Raw genomic sequence first — 17,146 nt, 5'->3', positions numbered from 1 at the left:
TGTTGTGTTCGCATTACACTGAGGGCGCCATCGAAGCGGTGCCGGACGTCATTATTTTTAAAATTTTATATAGTAGTGAGAGCCAGCTGTCAACGGAAAATCAACGTCTGACTAACAACCAGCGGCCAATCAGCTGCTGGTTCTAAGCAGAACCGCTTGGCCGGCATGATTGGGACCACAGCTCTTGTGGTTCCATGGGGCCGGGTGGAACCGGTCGCAAGTTGTAATGCGAACACGCTCGGAACCGTTCCGTTCCGTTCCGTTCTGTGCAGTGCGAAAGCGCCTGAAGAGTATTTTGGAACTGAACACTTCTGCTACATTAACAGACCCAGAATGGGCTCTTTTGTTGTAAAGTGTGTAACAGAATCAAATTCTCCATTCTTAAATGTGATCTAATTGTACATCACTACAGTTCCTACATTTCTTACCTTCTTCTTAGATTTTTTCAACTGCCCAATGGAAGAGAAACAGACAAAAGAAAGAATAGAACAAATGAAGAAGATTTGAAATCAGGCAGAAATGAGGGCAGGTGAGACCAGGTGAAGACAGAGGAGAATGGAAGGGAAAGATGGAGCTGATGTCTTCCCAGTGGTTGTGTACCTCTCTTTTTAACTTTTTCACTTCGTCCTCAGCCTCCTCCAGTCGCACAATCAGCTAGGAAAAGGAAACACATAACAAAATGTGCAGATACATTTCTATCATATAATTCAACACAGTTAGCGTAGCTAGCAAGGCTATGTCTAATATGAGAAGTATTCAGTGCGTGGTGCCTAAAAGCTTAAAGCAAACAATGACTAATCTGATTACCTCAAAGAGGAAATTAAGATTTGCAATACAAAGTGTTTTTTTCTAAAGATTTAATCCTTTGTTACTAGAATTTACCAGAACATATGGTTCACTAATAAATTCTGTAGTATTTATTTTTAAAGACAAACCAAAAAATTCTGTACGGAAACTAAACAGGAGGGTTACCCAAGGTCTCCTGTGGTGGTGTAAAACATGCAGGTACTGTGGGTGGCACACTCATACCTCTTCATTGGTTTTCTTCTCCTTGCCCATGTCTTTCCTTAACTGGGTCAATTCCTTCTCCCGTTGCTCCAGCTGGGCCTCGAGCTGCCGAATCTCATCCCTAAGAAAGCGGCTGTCTGGCCCAGTGCCGAGCTGCTGAGCCGTATGGATCGGAAACGAGACAGAGAGAAGAAGAAGAAGAAGAATAAAAAGAAGAAGAAAAAACAACCCACACCTTAGTCTCTCATCACCTTCTTCTGTTTACAGAGCCAACGTGCGGCTCAGCTGTGATTGTTAAAAGTCCTCAAACAAGGATTAATTTCTTTGAGAAAACAAACAGTGGGATTGCAAATTCTCCTAAAGCCAAAAAAAAATTATAGTAACTCAGTTTCAGTTCATTCAAAACAAGAAGTAAGTGCTAAGACTGTGCATGGAATTAGCAGGTAATCTTCTTACGTGCTCTCCTGCAGTGATCACAACAACCAATCCTGGTGTAGCCAAGGTTACATTCTGTGATTGGCTGAAAGGTTTGGCCTTGATGGCGGAAGTGAAGAGGCAGAAAAAGTGTATTCAGGTCAGACCCATGACAGAGGGGTCACCAGTGCCACCTGTAAGTATTCACACCCCTTTGGCTGTTTACTTTTGTCACATTAAAAACCACAAACTCTGATGTGTTTCCCTGAATAGAGGAACCAGTTAATTCTTCATTGTGAAATTGAATGGAAATGAATTAAAGAGACAGAAAATTAATTAAAAAAATGTGTCTCGAGAGTCGAGACACATTTTTACTTATCGGACCAATACCGATTAGGGCTGCAAACAATTAATTGGATTAATTGTGATGAATCGATAATTGAAATAATCGTTAGATAATTTAGTACTCTTTAACTGGAATATGGAGACTCAAAAAATATACAAAAAGATAATTTGCTAAAACAGCTGTGTACTGTACAAAAAAATACATACATTTTGCATTAAGGTTATGAAAAAACCAAGTGGAATAGTTAAGCTTCATCCAGTTGAAATTCTATAAAAAGCTAATCTCTTATTAAGCAAATTACTATGCAAATATTAATCGGTTAATCAAAATAAGAGTCAACAGATTAGCCCTACACTGTATTAATGTTAAGTCAAGCAGAAAAGGCTGAGCTTTTCACATGTACAAATAATCAAATGCTCACTAAAGGAGCATTTGATTATTGCTCCTTTAGTGCAATATGTTGCTGTTTTTTAGGCAATAAAATATTTTATTATTTAAAACAGGAATGTATTTGTTTATTTTTAATGTATTTCTAGTAGTGAATACATTAAACTTAAGTTGTTTAATGAAAAATCTGCTAAATGTGCCATTTTTTAAATCGACTAATAGTAAGAATATTTGACTAATCAAATAATTGTTAGTTGCAGCCCTAATACAGATATGTTCAAATGTGACTAACATCGTTATATACTGATGTTAATACCCAAATATCATGCATCCCTGCCTGAAATACACAATTGCTCCACAGCCTTACCTTGCGCTCTTGTTCCAGCCTGGACACTTTTGCACGAAGTTCGTTTTCTAGAAGAGAAAATAGAGAACATTATAAACATGCTGTTTTCATAAAAAAATGTGTTTTTCCATCAAACGGCGCGTGCTTACGAACCGGTTTTGACGTGTTGTACACCGATATCGTCGATGAAGCTTTCATGGAGCTTAACCTCACGCTCTTTCATCTAACAGGTGGAGACAGAGACGAGACTGAAGAGCTCAAACCAACCAACATCCATCACGTCTGTGTAACATCACAAGCAAGCACCATATGCCCTGACAACCATCACTAGCGGCGCTATAAACTACATATGAAATGTTCTTCCTTCTTCAAAAATAAATCACGCCCGTGAGCTTCCAAGCAGATGTGCACAGGAGAGAGCAGAGTGTAGAAACAACAAAACCTGACACCTTTAGCAGGGCCTGACCCACTCGGAGGACGCGGATAATGTTCTCCGTAGCTTTATCCTTCACCTCCCATTCTTTTGTCTGCATGGAAAACATGATTTAGTCGGAAAGATTTTCAACAGTGCATTCGCTAATCTAATAACATTGATGAAGTACATCTCTTGCAGTCGAAAACGGCGAGAGGTGAAACCAGAAATATGTGTACATATATGTAGAAGGTTATAGCTGCATAGACATTTTTTTTCCTTCCTTTTTTTCCTTCGACTTAAGCTCAGTAACGATACTCAGATTTTATTGCTGAGTGAAGACTTCAGCAGTGTTGAGCTGCTGAGTCAAATGTAAGAACTATCCAGCAAGCGGCTGTGAAACTGCATAATGTTAAAAGATTAACAAGATGATATATATATATATATATATATATATATATATGTGTGTGTGTGTGAGTGTGTGTGTGTATGCTTATAACAAAATCAAGACAACTTGATATACATGCATCATCTGTCACTCAAACTCAATCAGGCATAACATTATGACCATACCTGTATCAACACAAGATTTTGCAGAGGAATATAATCAGAACCATAACACCACCCCGGCCAGATTTCTTTAAGGAAACATGATTCACCACACCATAAAATCCCCAACATTGGGAAAAATAGCAGAAGAGCATCAGTTTCTAACGGGGGTATTATGTATTTTCCATATATTAGTTTGTTTATAGCACAAAACTATATTATCTCCAGATATTATGAAAATGTACTTATTAAAAATAAATTTAAAGGAATTTGCCCTGAAATTTCCTCTGTCTCTTTAAGAAGCTCCTACCCTTTTAGACAACACCCCTTCCGGATGTCATCACAACAATGCTTCTCCATGATGCCGATTACAACCAATTTCAGAGTGTTGAACTGGGAAGTAGCTGGTATGATGAGCTCAGTAGAATGGCAGCTCCAGCAGGTCGTTGCCAATTGCTGCTACTGCTAATCTGGAGGAGCTGTGTGGGGGAGGCACGGGGAAAGGGTGCTCTGTTGGGTAGGAGCTCGGGTGGGGATTGAAGCTCCAAAAGAGGAGCTTAGGGTAAATAGGCAGCGTGTTGTATACTATAGGAAAGTCAAGGATTTATCAAAGATGCATGAATGAGCCAAAGGATCACCCTAGGTAAGCTTATGATGAGGGAATAACGCTAAGACATTAATTTATTATAATTTTTTTAAATATTTCCCTACGGCCAAAGCTCCTTGGCCATTTTTGGATTTTCAGGAGGTGGTCAGGTAAAAGCGAGGGCATATAGATAGATTGTCGTCTACCGGTCAGACTGTTTTTTGTCAAACCATTGGATATCAGAGTGTTGTCTATTCAATTGTTGTACATCAGTGTTGTCTTTTAAATCATTGTCTGCCAGACTGGACCACACAGACAATGTGGTCTGTGTGGTCCAGACCACACGAGAGCAAGGGTTTCTTCTTCCCCTTGCTCTCGAGGGGAATCAGAACCCAGGATTAGCCATGACTTTGTCCGTTCACTACCATTCCTTCTTTTAACCTATTTTGATAGACATCAACAGAGCCTGTATGGCTTTAGGAAGGCATGTCTTACAGATTTTACGGTTAAACACTCTACTGCATTGATTACATTAGTTATGATTTACACTAATCCCTTGTCAACTTTGCTAGAATCTACATCATGTGTTGGCGTTAGTGGAAGTGAAGAATCTATCCAACATCCAGAGAGTTTGAATATTGTGTGAAAACCTTTCGATACATTTACTCTACTGGATACATTAATAACGTCATGATGATTTGATTCGACCACCAAGGACCAAAACAGTCCTCAACTCTGGCCAAGTCATCGTCTTGTGGGTTTCATCATATGCTCAAATTGTTACACTTGCCCATTTATCCACTTTGCAACACAAAGTGTGGAAAAAAATAGTTCACTTGCTGCCCAGTTTATCCCATAAACAGGGTTTATGATGAAGACATAACTGCCGTTCTTCACTCATCAGTTGTCATAATGTTATGCCTGGTCTGTGCATGAATTCAATTCAATTCAATTCAATTCAATTCAATTCAATTCAATTCAATTCATATAGATGAAAATGTTTTGAGGGAATGTTTTGTCCCTCAAAAAACAAGACAACTTGTTTTTCAAATGTTTTAACAAAACATTTAAGTTTTGTTAAACTTAAATGTTTAACAAAAACATTTAAGTTTTTGTTGAACTTAAATGTTTCAGACCACTAAAGAAATTTTAAGATCAAACCATTCTGGCCTTATGTGAAAAAACACCATTCCTTAAAGTCAGGAATTAACTGTCAACTTGCCTGGAATAGAAGAGTTTAACTTCACCAGCCACACTTATAGGTGATTACTGTTAAATGTGTCAAATCAGTTTATCACATCTATAGAAACTATCTGACAACATGAATGAAGCTAAGACATCTCAGAAAAACAACATATCATGCCTCAGTCTAAAGAAAAACAGAAACAAATGAGAAACAAGTAATTGAAATCTATCAGTCTTTCCAAGCTGAAAAAACAATCTTGACCAAAGCGAAGACAAAGGTCTCTCATATTTACCAGAAAAAACCCACTTAGATGAACCCAAAGATGTCTGGGGAAACTGTTCTGCATAATAAACAAAGGCAGAACTTTGTGGGAGTAGTGCATTACATTATATCTGCTCTAAAACTAGAACAACACATCAGAAAAAGAGCATTATATTGAATTCATTCAGGCATGGTGGTGGCAGTGTGATGGTCAGGAACTTCTTTGCTAGTTCAGGACCTGGAGGACTTTCCATTACTGATGGAAGCATGAATTCTGTTCTCTACCAGACAGTCTTGAAAAATATGCATCAGTCTGTGATCTTCAGTCCAACCACATTTAGGTTTAGACAGTGATCCAAAGCTTGGCAAAAAAGTCTATCCCTAAATGCACAAAGGAATGGAAACTTCTGGAGTAGCCTACTCAAAGTCTGGACAAAAATCAAATTGAGGTGCTTTGGAATGACCTCAAGCAAGATAGTTAATGCTCAAAAACTCTTCAATGTAAATAAACTAAAACAATTCGACAAAGAACAGAGAGCCAAGACACCTCCATAGCGACACAAACGACTCATTGCTGAGTTTCACAAACAATTGATGGCAGTTGTTGTCAAGGGTGACATAGTTTTCTTGGGAAACTTTTTGGTTTGTAAACGGTTGTTCATAATTGTTTAGGTTGCATCATTGCCCTCATTTTTTAAAAACTTTCCAACAGTCATGATGCGTAACTGTAGCAACAAAATCTTCTTTTTTTTTTATTATTCTACAACTGGTAGCAGCTGATTAGCATCTTAAAAATCTCTAATACTTGAGCTATGACCAGTGACAAAAGCAAGGTGGATTAGCAGTGCTTGCTAAAAACTAATGGTGTCATCCTGGACATATTGTTTCTGCTGTCTGGAAATTGAGATGTTAAAATGTCATGACAGTCATGCGAGTGTCATACAACAAGACTTTACATAGAGGCATCTCAGGATTTGTTGTGAGACTGATTGTTACCAGAGATCCTTCCGACCCACAGAATCAGATCCACAACCTTTTGAAGATACTTAGATGATCTGAGATGAGACAAAATTTCATTCCATTTCAGAAAACAGGTGCTTCTGAACTGAACAGCATAAGCAATTAGGACTAGGAGGGAATTAATTTTTTAGAAGGATCCAGGTTATATTAGATTGCTTTCACCCTTATTAATCAGAACTATGATTTAAAAGCTTATTTTTAATTTGCGCTGCTTAGTGATCAGAAACATTTAAGTGTGACAAACGGGCAAAAACAAAAACTGCGAGGACATATTTTTCAGTGCTTTCATTCCTCAAGCATGCGTTTTAAAATCAAGAAGGTAGAGAACACTGAGCATGTCAATATTATGTAAAATATAAACCATAAATAATTACCGCAACAAAAATGCGGAAGACTTCATCCAGTTCGTCTTTTTCACATTCATCAAGAGTCTTTGGATCAATTTTCGACACTTTATCCCATATGAGACCAGACGGCGGCATTTTGAACAAGGGATGTTTTTAAAGATTCGGTTAATCCATGTAGTTAGTAAGCTTACTGCGACAGAGCGCCTCCATTTGATTATATCGTCAATAATACATTATTACGGTTTTCAGTGGCATTATAGGGAAACAAAAACAACTCTACTCATTGTTAAGAATGAACCGTACAGGATTTATATTTAAAAGCCTTGATTTAAAGACGCATTCAACGCATTTAGTTGAATTCAGTAGGGCATGTCAGACTTGACGGAAGCAAACCTGAGGTACACAGGTAGGGTAGAGTAGCAGCAAACATTTATCTTGAAAGGTCCATGTTGTAAAGCTCTGGCTGCTGCTGCTTGCTGCTAGGATACGGCTCACACAACAGCTACGTGAAAATAAAACAAACACGAACCGTGAGCTTTTGGTGGAACGAAAAAAAAAAAGTATGCGCAACCTCGTGGACAGCGCGAGCGTGTAACGTTAAAACAAATCAAGGCATTTTAATGCGGTTCTGGTCGCGCGGATGCTTTAAAACTTCAAACAAGCCACTGACTCTTTTTCCCCCCACTAGCTTGGCTAATGTTTAACTTGCGCGCTCACCTCTGCACCGGAAGGGATAGCTGCGGTGCGTTTAAGCTAGTTGGTATAAATGAAATACTGTAAAACTCCGAGTCTTATGTACCGTCCTGAATTTTTATGATAAGTTTGACTGAAGCTCGTGTCTCTGCTCTTGCATTTCCTCGGTAAGGCAGAACTAAACTATTACACTTCCACCATTTCCAGTCTTTTTTAAGAGTAGTAGCAACCTAATTAGCATTGCCCGCTAAAGTTGCTAACGCAACGGGACATTAGCGAACCTGACATTTTCACAATACTCTACACTTTGTGGTGTCAAGTCTTTCAAAAAAATAATGACAGCGTCATTTCTCGTTTAATTAAGCAACGTGTGCTGTTAATGAGTGACCTAAAGTGTCTGCTATTTTGATGGGTTTGACAGCACAGGTGTGGTTTGATTACTGTTTACACGAAAGACTTAATTTCCCTACAAGTTCTCGACACTGAGATGTAGTATATCTGGTCTTTTTTTCAACAGTATAATCCTCTAATAAGATCATAGCGCATAGCAACATTAGTAAAATTAAGTATTGTACTTCTGACATGCTAATATGTCAATATCCAGGAAACGGAGACAAGATTTCACAGTAAATATTGTCTCCGAGGTGATATGTAGGCAACTTTGAGGTTTGGAATTATAGTTAAGGTATCATGTAAGCTTTTAAGATGGTAATCATCTTCATCTGGTTGTAAAAACAATGTATTTTTTACCCCAATTATGCGTCATATCAACTGTTCTAAAGTTGTTGTTTTTTTAAAGTAAATGCATAAATCCTCCTAACTCCACAACATCCAAATAATTGTCAGAAAAAACAATGGTTCAAACCAAAAATAAAAATATGAGCAAGAGTCTTCATAGATCATACTGCCACAATCATAGAATCAAGATACATAGAGTTTTCTTATAGTTTGGTATTACTTGCGTATTAAATATGTGTTATTAATTACCTCCTATACATTTGTGTTTATGTTTGTAAAAAGTTGAGTTTGGTAGGATAACTCATTATTATCCTAAAAAATAAAACATTTTCTTTGAAGGTTTTTTTTAAAACTTAGGAGTAGCTTTTGTTGTCTTAGAATTTGAAGTCAGCCAGTATTGTGCCAAATAAAATACTCCCTGTTGTTCTTACATTTAATACCTTTCAAACCTTCTTTGTTTGTTTATCTTTTCTCTTCCACAGTGACCCATGACGGCTTGGGTCAGCTATGGCTGTCGTGTCATGGAAGGAGATGTTGCTTCTGACTGGGCTGGTGGTGGGATGCTACTGGAACAGTCTGTCATGCAGCTTTGTGTTTGACGACGTCTCGGCTATCCTCGACAACAAAGACCTCCGGCCCTCCACACCTCTCCGCAACCTGTTCCTCAACGACTTTTGGGGAACGCCGATGGCCGAGGCAAGTATCTGTTAAAGGTCTACCTCCAGCATACTTGGATATAGGTTAATTTATCGAATGCTGCATCTCTTTGCGGCATCATATTTTGGTTAAGTTTCAGTTTTGAATTGTAAAATGTCTACAGGAAAGGAGCCACAAGTCTTACAGACCACTGACGGTGCTCACATTCCGACTCAACTACCTCTTCAGTGAACTCAGTGCGGCTTCCTATCACCTGCTCAATATTGTTCTGCACGGAGTCGTCTGCATGCTTTTCCTGCGGGTTTGCCGACTGTTCCTGGACAAGACTTTCAGCTTGCTGGCTGCTCTGCTGTTTGCCGTGCACCCCATCCACACGGAGGCTGTAAGTTTGGATTGTGATTAGTGGGAAATTTAAAAAAGTGCATGCTCTGTTGGATATTGAAGAAAACAGCTAGGGGCGATTCTGAAGTCTACCTACCCAGAAGTATTGGGTATCGTTTTTGAAATGCCTGAAAATAGATGGACATCTGGACTAATCTTGTGACCAAATATAACTTAATGGAACTAGGACTGTCAAAATAACAAATTTGCTGGACGATAAACTGTCCAAGAAATGATTGCCATAACTTTTGATATTGTCATTTTGAGACCATTTTCAACTAATATAATAACATTGGCATTTTATAGTTTTAGTATGTAACTTTAATAGAAAAAAATATTTTGTTATGTATTTGCTGAAGCTGTCACTGTCATGACTGTATAATATGAGACAGATGATCTGTGAAAAAACTCAAGTTCTGCTTCCTTCTCCCAGTGTTACCTTGGAAACAACCAATCAGAGGCAGGAGGAGAGTTTGAGCGCTTTCAATCATGCCAATTTGCAAACTTCTCATTTCCCCGTCAACAGAGCCTTGTTGTGAATTGTAAGGCTAGTCAGCATAGCCACCCATGATGGCGGATAAATGGTTTTCCTGTAATGATGAGTCGTTTCCCTACCATCAACACATTTAGCAGCACATTCACAAAGTTGATTGACAGTGCTAAGACCCTCCTTGTGGCTCTGATTGGTTGTTTTTCTCAGGAGCGGTGCATTTATTCAGGTGGCAATAGCAGCACAGCGAGGAGTTGGAGGAGATAGATCTTTTCATAGATCATCTGACTCATATTAGACAGCATGGCGACAGTTTTAGCAAATGTGTAAAAAAAAACAAAAAAAACACATTTTTTATATAGTTATATACTGCAGCTTTAATGCCAGTAGACATACTCAAAGATAAAAAAAAAACTTAATATCTAAAGAATATTTAGCACTAGAACTGCAAAATATTTAAAGTATCCATAAAAAAACTATTAAGATAGACTATTAAGTTTATAACAAAAAATATTAATCATTATCAAAATAGTGATTCATATATTACACAGTTGAATAATTTAGTAAAATTGTCAGTTAGGGCTGCTGTATAAAATAAGTGAAGCTAACTACTTGGTACTAGATGTCAAATGTTTGCAGTGTTTTTCAAAATGCCAGCAGTTCAATGATATTAAAGCGGAGCATCTCTTTCATGATTGTTGTTTAATTTACCATGCAGTTATTTGATTTATTGCTCATTATGACAGGTTTAAATGGGGCAATATACATTTGATTTTGAGCCAAATAAATTACAAAGTATATTCAAAAAGCTGGAAGAATTAACCAAAGATTCATAGGGAAATTGTCAGAAAAAAACAAAAAGCCCAGACCAATAAGTTTTCAGAAATTAAAGGATCTACGTATGTGCTTTGAAAACCTGGGATTTCCATGGCTTCCTCCAGTTGCGGCATTATCTATATCAGTAAATAAAGAAATATTTTTTGGATACTGGATAGCTCCCAGTGAAAGTTAATTAAATTAATGTTAGAAGTGCAGATGATTTAAAAAATTATTTCTAAATTATTACACGCCCTTACAAATAAGGGCATGGTGTTTGTGCCCTTGTTTGAGAGGGTGTAAACACCACAGATTACATAAGGGAGAAAAGGGAGAAGGAAGCAAATATTATGATCTGGGAAGAAATAAACGAATGTGAAACCACTAACTCCAAGATATGGAGAGAGCACGGATGGAAGAATGAGTCAAGATTCTTCGCAACACCCACACAAAGGGAATTCACAGATGCAAAATGTTGGAGCAGAAAGAGTGAATCACTGTCATATCTTTTTGGGGATCTCCAATTATTAAAACAACACTGGGGTGGGATAAAAAAGGGCCATGACTATGTAGTGAAAACAAATATCCCCTTTAGTTTTGAAACTATTTATTAAAAAAAAAAAACGTTAAAAAGTTAATTGGTTTCTCTAAAATTCTCCCTAGGTGTGAGTGTGTGTTTGCATGGTTGTGTGTCCTGTCTGTCTCTGTGTTGCCCTGCGATGGACTGGCGACCTGTCCAGGGTGTACCCCGCCTCTCGCTCAAAACGTTCGCTGGAGATAGGCACCAGAGGAATTATGCTCTGAATATCTTGTTCTTTGAGCAAATGGCCTATTTTTGACCTTGGATGCTCCAGTTAACTATTAGTCAATTGCTAAATTTGAGGACGATATTTCAGTTGTTGAATGAATTGTTTCAGCCCTATTTTAAAATAAATGTAATTTGTTTACACTGTCTTTTCCTCTCGTCAGTCCCAAGAATCTCCGGATTCTTGTTTTGTTAGAAAAATTGTTTTCTAAAATAAAAATCAATTCAGAATCAAATTGTGACCTTAAATATCGGAATTGATTCTCTAGACACTGAAAGATTCGCTCTCTACTGTTCAGTTATTGAACCATGCCATCCACTTCACTGTGGTGTGGTGGGCACCGTTTTGCTTTTTGTTTCTTATTTTTTTTACCCATACTTTCTAAAACAGCACCAGCAACCACAGCTGTTGTTGAACTGGATGTCATCTGCCCCCCTGTCGCACATCCCACTGCTCGGCCCCTGGTCTTCCTCCCGGCCTGCTCCGATCCACGCAGCGTTTCTCAGACATCTTGAATGGAAACAATTTGCCTCACAAATGAGCCCTCAAAGTTGCTCCAAAGGATGCCCTTCGCGTTATCACCGTCTGGAATCTCTTTCTGAACGGATCGTTTGTTTTGCTGCAGCGTTCCAAGCACTGAAGGTCCCTTCACAATAAGTGCACACAAAGAGGCCTTGTCCTGCTTCCTCACTGTTCTCTGCTGATGACTTTTTGAATGGAGGTTTTTTTTTTCTGAATCTCCCAAGAATCTTCAAATCCAAATTGTTTTGGTGTTCTCCTTAAAGTCTCCAAAAGTGGCTTGAGGGCGAAGCCTGCAATTGAAAAGCAGTTTGCAGATGCTCACTCAGAAGAGGGGGAAAATGGGTCTGGGTAATTCTGTGTAATTGAGCTAACCATGTTCGACTTGTCTTCTGTTCAGCTGGGTTAGCTTTGATGAACTGATTAGATATATGAGAGCTTCCTAGAAGTTGATTCTAGCCTCTGCTTTTTTCTCCTTCTTCTTCTTTCCTTCCTTTGCTAATTGACAAATAGGTCAGTCTGTGAACAGAGCATGTGCTCCATTTGAATGTTGACGCTAATCCTTTTAGTCAGAGGCCGCAGCCCTCGCCTTAATGCCCATGCGTGTGTGTTCTTAAGGGCTGCGGACCGCAAAATAATAGGCTCTTAATTTGCAAAGCTCTTTTTGGAATCACGTGTGGAACCTTATGAGAGGTTTTAGGGCTGGGCTGGTTTGGAATGAAATAAGGCTTCGGGATGGAACAGAGAATGTTGTTTCTTCCACACGAGGGCAGTCATCATTTACCCAAGTGACAGATGTTGCTGTCAGAGAGGCTCTTTAAAAAGACGAACTATAACTGCTGAGGTGATTTACCTGAGTGCTTTTGTTTCCACAGCTGGATTGGTCGGCTCAGATCAGCGGTACTCTGGCTTCCCGCTGTTGTAGATAACTCCGTTTTTCAATGCTCCCGAAGATGCAGTGTTATTCCGTGTATTAGGTATCCCGCTGTGGAATGTGTCACCTCACTTATGTCAATGAGTTTCAGGATTTATTTCTAAATGGCTTGTTATGATAGTTGGGAGTCGTGGCGAATCATTTTTTGCTCTTAAGTTAAACAGAATTCAACTTCCCAGAGAAAAGCCTTTCAGCAACAAATGGAGCAATTCTTTGTGAGGCTCCTTTGCTTGCTAATTAGTGTGGTTTGCAGAAGGTGTGCATAAAAAAAATCTTAATTCTGCTCTCAGGATCTTATCAAATAAAACCTCCAGCTCAGAGCCAGCATTTTTTTTGTCTTTAGTGTTTTTTAGTCAGTGGCTGCTGCCCCCATAGATGCCTCTAAATAAAATTTATGTTTCCGTGTTATGCAACATCTGGTTTCAACCATAAGATGTTAGTTCGAAGCAGTCTTCTCTTTATGGGCACAGCGTAAGGGTAACATTTGCTCACTGTCTTCCACCATCTCCATCTCGACACACTTCACAACTGCAGAGAGAATAAGTGCCACCATCCTGAGAAAGTTTGCAATCGATTGTTCAAATCCTACTCTCACCCTATTAACTCTTTTATTTTGTTAAAACTAGAGAGGCACCAATGTAAAAATTTGTGGGGATATAAGGGTACAACTAACAATTACTTTAGTAATCGATTTTTCTGATGATTAATCGATTAATTGGATAAAGAAAAATGCCACATTCTGAAGATTTTTCATTTAACCACTACAGCCTTTTTTATACATTATATATTAGAAATATACTAACTTAATATAAACAAATTATTAAAATCTTTTTAAATAGGAAAATAAACATTTTATTGCCTAAGAGGGAATAAAATACCGTTTAATTAGCGAATTTGAACCACGTGAAGCTAAAACTATGTCAATTGAGGAGTTTTGGTTTAAAACATATTCACATGTGTGTGTTTTTAAATTATATGCAAAATATGTATATATTTTTGTGCAGTTTTTGCTTATTTACTGCTCTGAATTTGTTTGTTTTTTCACCAAATGACCTTTTTTGGAGTCTGTATACTCTAATTAATGATTAATCAGCTACTAAATTAGTGGTCAATTATTTCATTAATCGATTAATTGAGATTAATCCGATTAGTGGTTTATTCTTTATTCAAACGTGTGCCAAAGCAGACATGGCAGCAGTGTTTCGAGTGGTTTATTGTTGTGGAACAGCTTCGCTTATTTTTTTATTTTATTTTATTTTTTTTAAATGAAAGTAACCAGAACCTAGGTCATGTGTTGACAGTTTACTTTTTAGTACTGAATGTCTGAGTGTCAACAATAATACAATTCCATTTTTTGGTGTTGTGCTACTTTCCCAAAAATCAAACAAGAAACACTTAATTCAAAGAAAACCTCTCACAGTGAGTTTATCCTGAGTCAAAAAATGTTAACTCAGAAATGTTCATGCTTTTTTTCTGGAAAATTTCTTGGATTAATCTCAAAGTATTTGAGTTTGGGGTTTTTTCTAAGCAAATTTTTGACTTTTCAAATTCAGAAATTTCCTAGTTCTTTTTATAGAATATTTTTTAGATTAATCTTGAAATTTGAGCTTTTTTCTAGTTAATTTTCAACTTTTCAAATCTAGAAACTTCCTTGTTTTTCTGAGAAATTTACTCCTTCCCCTTTATTTGAATTTTTTTAATTTTGTAACTACAGTGGCCCTAACAAGTCGTTCTACTATCAGATTCAAGTTGGGACTTCAAAGTGTTGATTTTGCTTTCAACTCTAGGATTTAAAGGAACTCAGTATTTTAGCAGGTTTGCAGTTTTCTGGATGTTTGTTTGGATTAGAGGAGCATGAAAACTGAATGCTGCTTCTCCATGTTTGGTTCTGATTCTGAGCTCCAGATTGTTTCCTCGGTTGTGTGTTGAGTCAGACAGAAGCTTTGAAAGCTTTTTGTCCTTTATGTTTGGGGCTGATAATATGGATGTTGACGTTTCCAATAATAATTAAATAGTCATAATCAATGTGTATCGCAGGTAGAAGATCACTGAATTCAATGAAAAAATTGCCCATATCTTTTGGGGGTTTATTTAGGGTTAGAAGCAGAACTTGTGGGTTTTTACCTCGATTCCCAGATATTCATATTTTTCTAAAAATGTTTTCTTAACACTGTACATCTCAGTGGTCTCATACACCCCATTCCTGTGGCTCCTAGATTGTTGCTAAACTATAGATATTAAGATTCTTGTTTATAAAAAGCCTTTTCCTTTCTATTCAGGTGACTGGTGTTGTTGGTAGAGCAGAGCTCCTTTCTTCAATTTTCCTCTTGGCTGCTTTCCTGGCATACACAAAATCAACTAGTACAGACCACTCAATTGGTAAGTCATATGATCAGAAAATTCTTTAATGTTTCCGATTTAATTTTTTTTAAAGCATTTTCTGTGAACTTTCTATGATTTTTTTCTTTCAAAAACCAAAAGAGATTATCCGCTTTGATGATCTAACACATTTTTCTATTTAACAAAGATAACTAAAGACAAGAAACACTCTGTGTTTATGTACCCACGTAAACACAGAATTTTCTCAAATCCCCATTTTTGTTGAAGTTTTCATATATTTTTAGTGACCTTAGTGGTTATTTTAATAAGAAGCTATCCAAATCAGCCTGACCTTTTGTGAAAATGTAAAATTTCACTTGGCCAATACAAATCCTTCTCTTCTTTTTTGGAGCCAATCAGAGGTGGACTTCCTGATGTGTTTTGGATGTTGTTGTGGGTTCTCATCTTGTCTGCTGATTTCTTTGTTGATGTGAGAAAGATCTGTATTTTCTCCATTTGTGTTTGAACGGCTCTTACTTTTCTTTGCATTAATGGTTTTGGCAACCAGACTAATTGATGCCAGTAAATTTGTTCAAACTCTGCTCTTATATTGTTACAGACTGGAACCATTTTGAGACTTTTAGCCTACTTTATGATGTAAGACATGTTCTGTTTTGTGTTTTTGTGATTCTACAGGTCACTCAGCAATCACAAAGGAAGGTAGCTTTTGGAGTTAAATTCAGTTTGCTGGTTTTAAATGTGTGAAACGGGTAACACTTTATTTGAAGGGGGGTGAATAAGACTGACATAACATCTGTCATGAACATGAATAAGCCTTCATGAATATTTATGGCTGTTGTCATAAAGCGTCATTCGGTAAATTATGACACTTTTAATACAAAGTTGACATTATTCAAAATGTCTTTGTTATGACAACTTGACATTAACCAATAAATCATTACTGTTATAAATTTGTTATAAAAGTATTATTGATTGCACTTTAAAAATTAGATAACTTTATGTTTTAAAGGTAAAGTTTAAACAGTAATGATTTATTGTTTAATGTCATATTATCATATCAAAGACATTTTGAATAATGTCAACTTTGTATTAAAAATGTTGTAATTTACCGAATGACACTTTATGACAACAGTCATAAATATTCATGAAGGCTTATTCATGTTCATGGCAGGTGTTATGTCATGTTTATGAAAGTGTCATGACAGTCTTATTTGCCCCCCTTCAAATAAAGTGTTACCATTGCCACTTATTTTTATATTCCAGAGAGAAAAAAAAAAGAAATTTTTTGCTTCATCTACCATTTTAATATCCTGATTTTAAATTCTTGGCATTGCTTTATTGAGACCACATGTCTGCTGTTACCAAGAACCCACCCAACACTTCATGGGTGGAATGGATGGACGCGGCAGGATCATTTGACCACTCATTGCAATGTTTGTGGTTCCTGCCGCAGGGTCTCCATATTCTATAGAATCTCTCTACATGACGGCAAACCCCAAATCGCTCGCATTAACAGGTGCCTCTAGGGGAAGTTGCCGGCTTTGGCAGCATGGAGGGAGTACATTTTACAGAGCATTTCGAGTTTGAACATAGCTCTGATTTTCCTTGGGTCATAAACTTTCCAATGAAATGTTAATCTTTTCCTAAAGAATGTCCCCTTTTTATTGCTTATGTTCGCCTACATTTCAAGTCAACCTGTATTTGACAACATGTCGTGCTAAGGAAGAGATAAACCAAATTAAACTGGTGATTACTTGGTATGTCACTGGTGAGGTAAATGTATAAAATAAATATAAAATAAAGTGAGTTGAGAGTTTAGTTTTTTATTCCCTTCTCACCCTCCGCGGGTGGTCTCTTTCATCCTCTGAGCTCGGGTCCTCTACCAGAGGCCTAGTATATATAGTCCAATT

The 17,146-nt window shown here is 37.4% G+C and overlaps 2 protein-coding genes across 2 annotated transcripts in view; one reads left to right on the top strand and one right to left on the bottom strand.

Moving 5' to 3' along the window:
• Positions 1-7,555, bottom strand: part of LOC103150633 (centrosomal protein of 290 kDa) — a 41,250-nt gene extending 33,695 nt beyond the window's left edge. The window contains exons 1-6 of the mRNA XM_016680839.1: positions 6,890-7,555; positions 2,951-3,028; positions 2,655-2,724; positions 2,523-2,569; positions 1,030-1,164; positions 601-654 (exon numbers count right to left, since the gene is read on the bottom strand). Coding sequence (XP_016536325.1) covers positions 601-654; positions 1,030-1,164; positions 2,523-2,569; positions 2,655-2,724; positions 2,951-3,028; positions 6,890-6,997 — 492 coding nt within the window. The 5' untranslated portion in view covers positions 6,998-7,555. The remainder of the gene's footprint in view (positions 1-600; positions 655-1,029; positions 1,165-2,522; positions 2,570-2,654; positions 2,725-2,950; positions 3,029-6,889) is intronic.
• Positions 7,556-7,598: 43 nt separating this feature from the next.
• tmtc3 (transmembrane O-mannosyltransferase targeting cadherins 3) overlaps positions 7,599-17,146 on the top strand; it is a 37,346-nt gene continuing 27,798 nt past the window's right edge. The window contains exons 1-4 of the mRNA XM_016680841.1: positions 7,599-7,722; positions 8,776-8,989; positions 9,114-9,332; positions 15,176-15,275. Coding sequence (XP_016536327.1) covers positions 8,801-8,989; positions 9,114-9,332; positions 15,176-15,275 — 508 coding nt within the window. The 5' untranslated portion in view covers positions 7,599-7,722; positions 8,776-8,800. The remainder of the gene's footprint in view (positions 7,723-8,775; positions 8,990-9,113; positions 9,333-15,175; positions 15,276-17,146) is intronic.

Source organism: Poecilia formosa, unplaced genomic scaffold, assembly GCF_000485575.1.
Source record: "Poecilia formosa unplaced genomic scaffold, Poecilia_formosa-5.1.2 Scaffold258, whole genome shotgun sequence".
Classification (NCBI taxonomy): domain Eukaryota; kingdom Metazoa; phylum Chordata; class Actinopteri; order Cyprinodontiformes; family Poeciliidae; genus Poecilia; species Poecilia formosa.
This window is presented reverse-complemented; position numbering and strand designations above follow the sequence as displayed.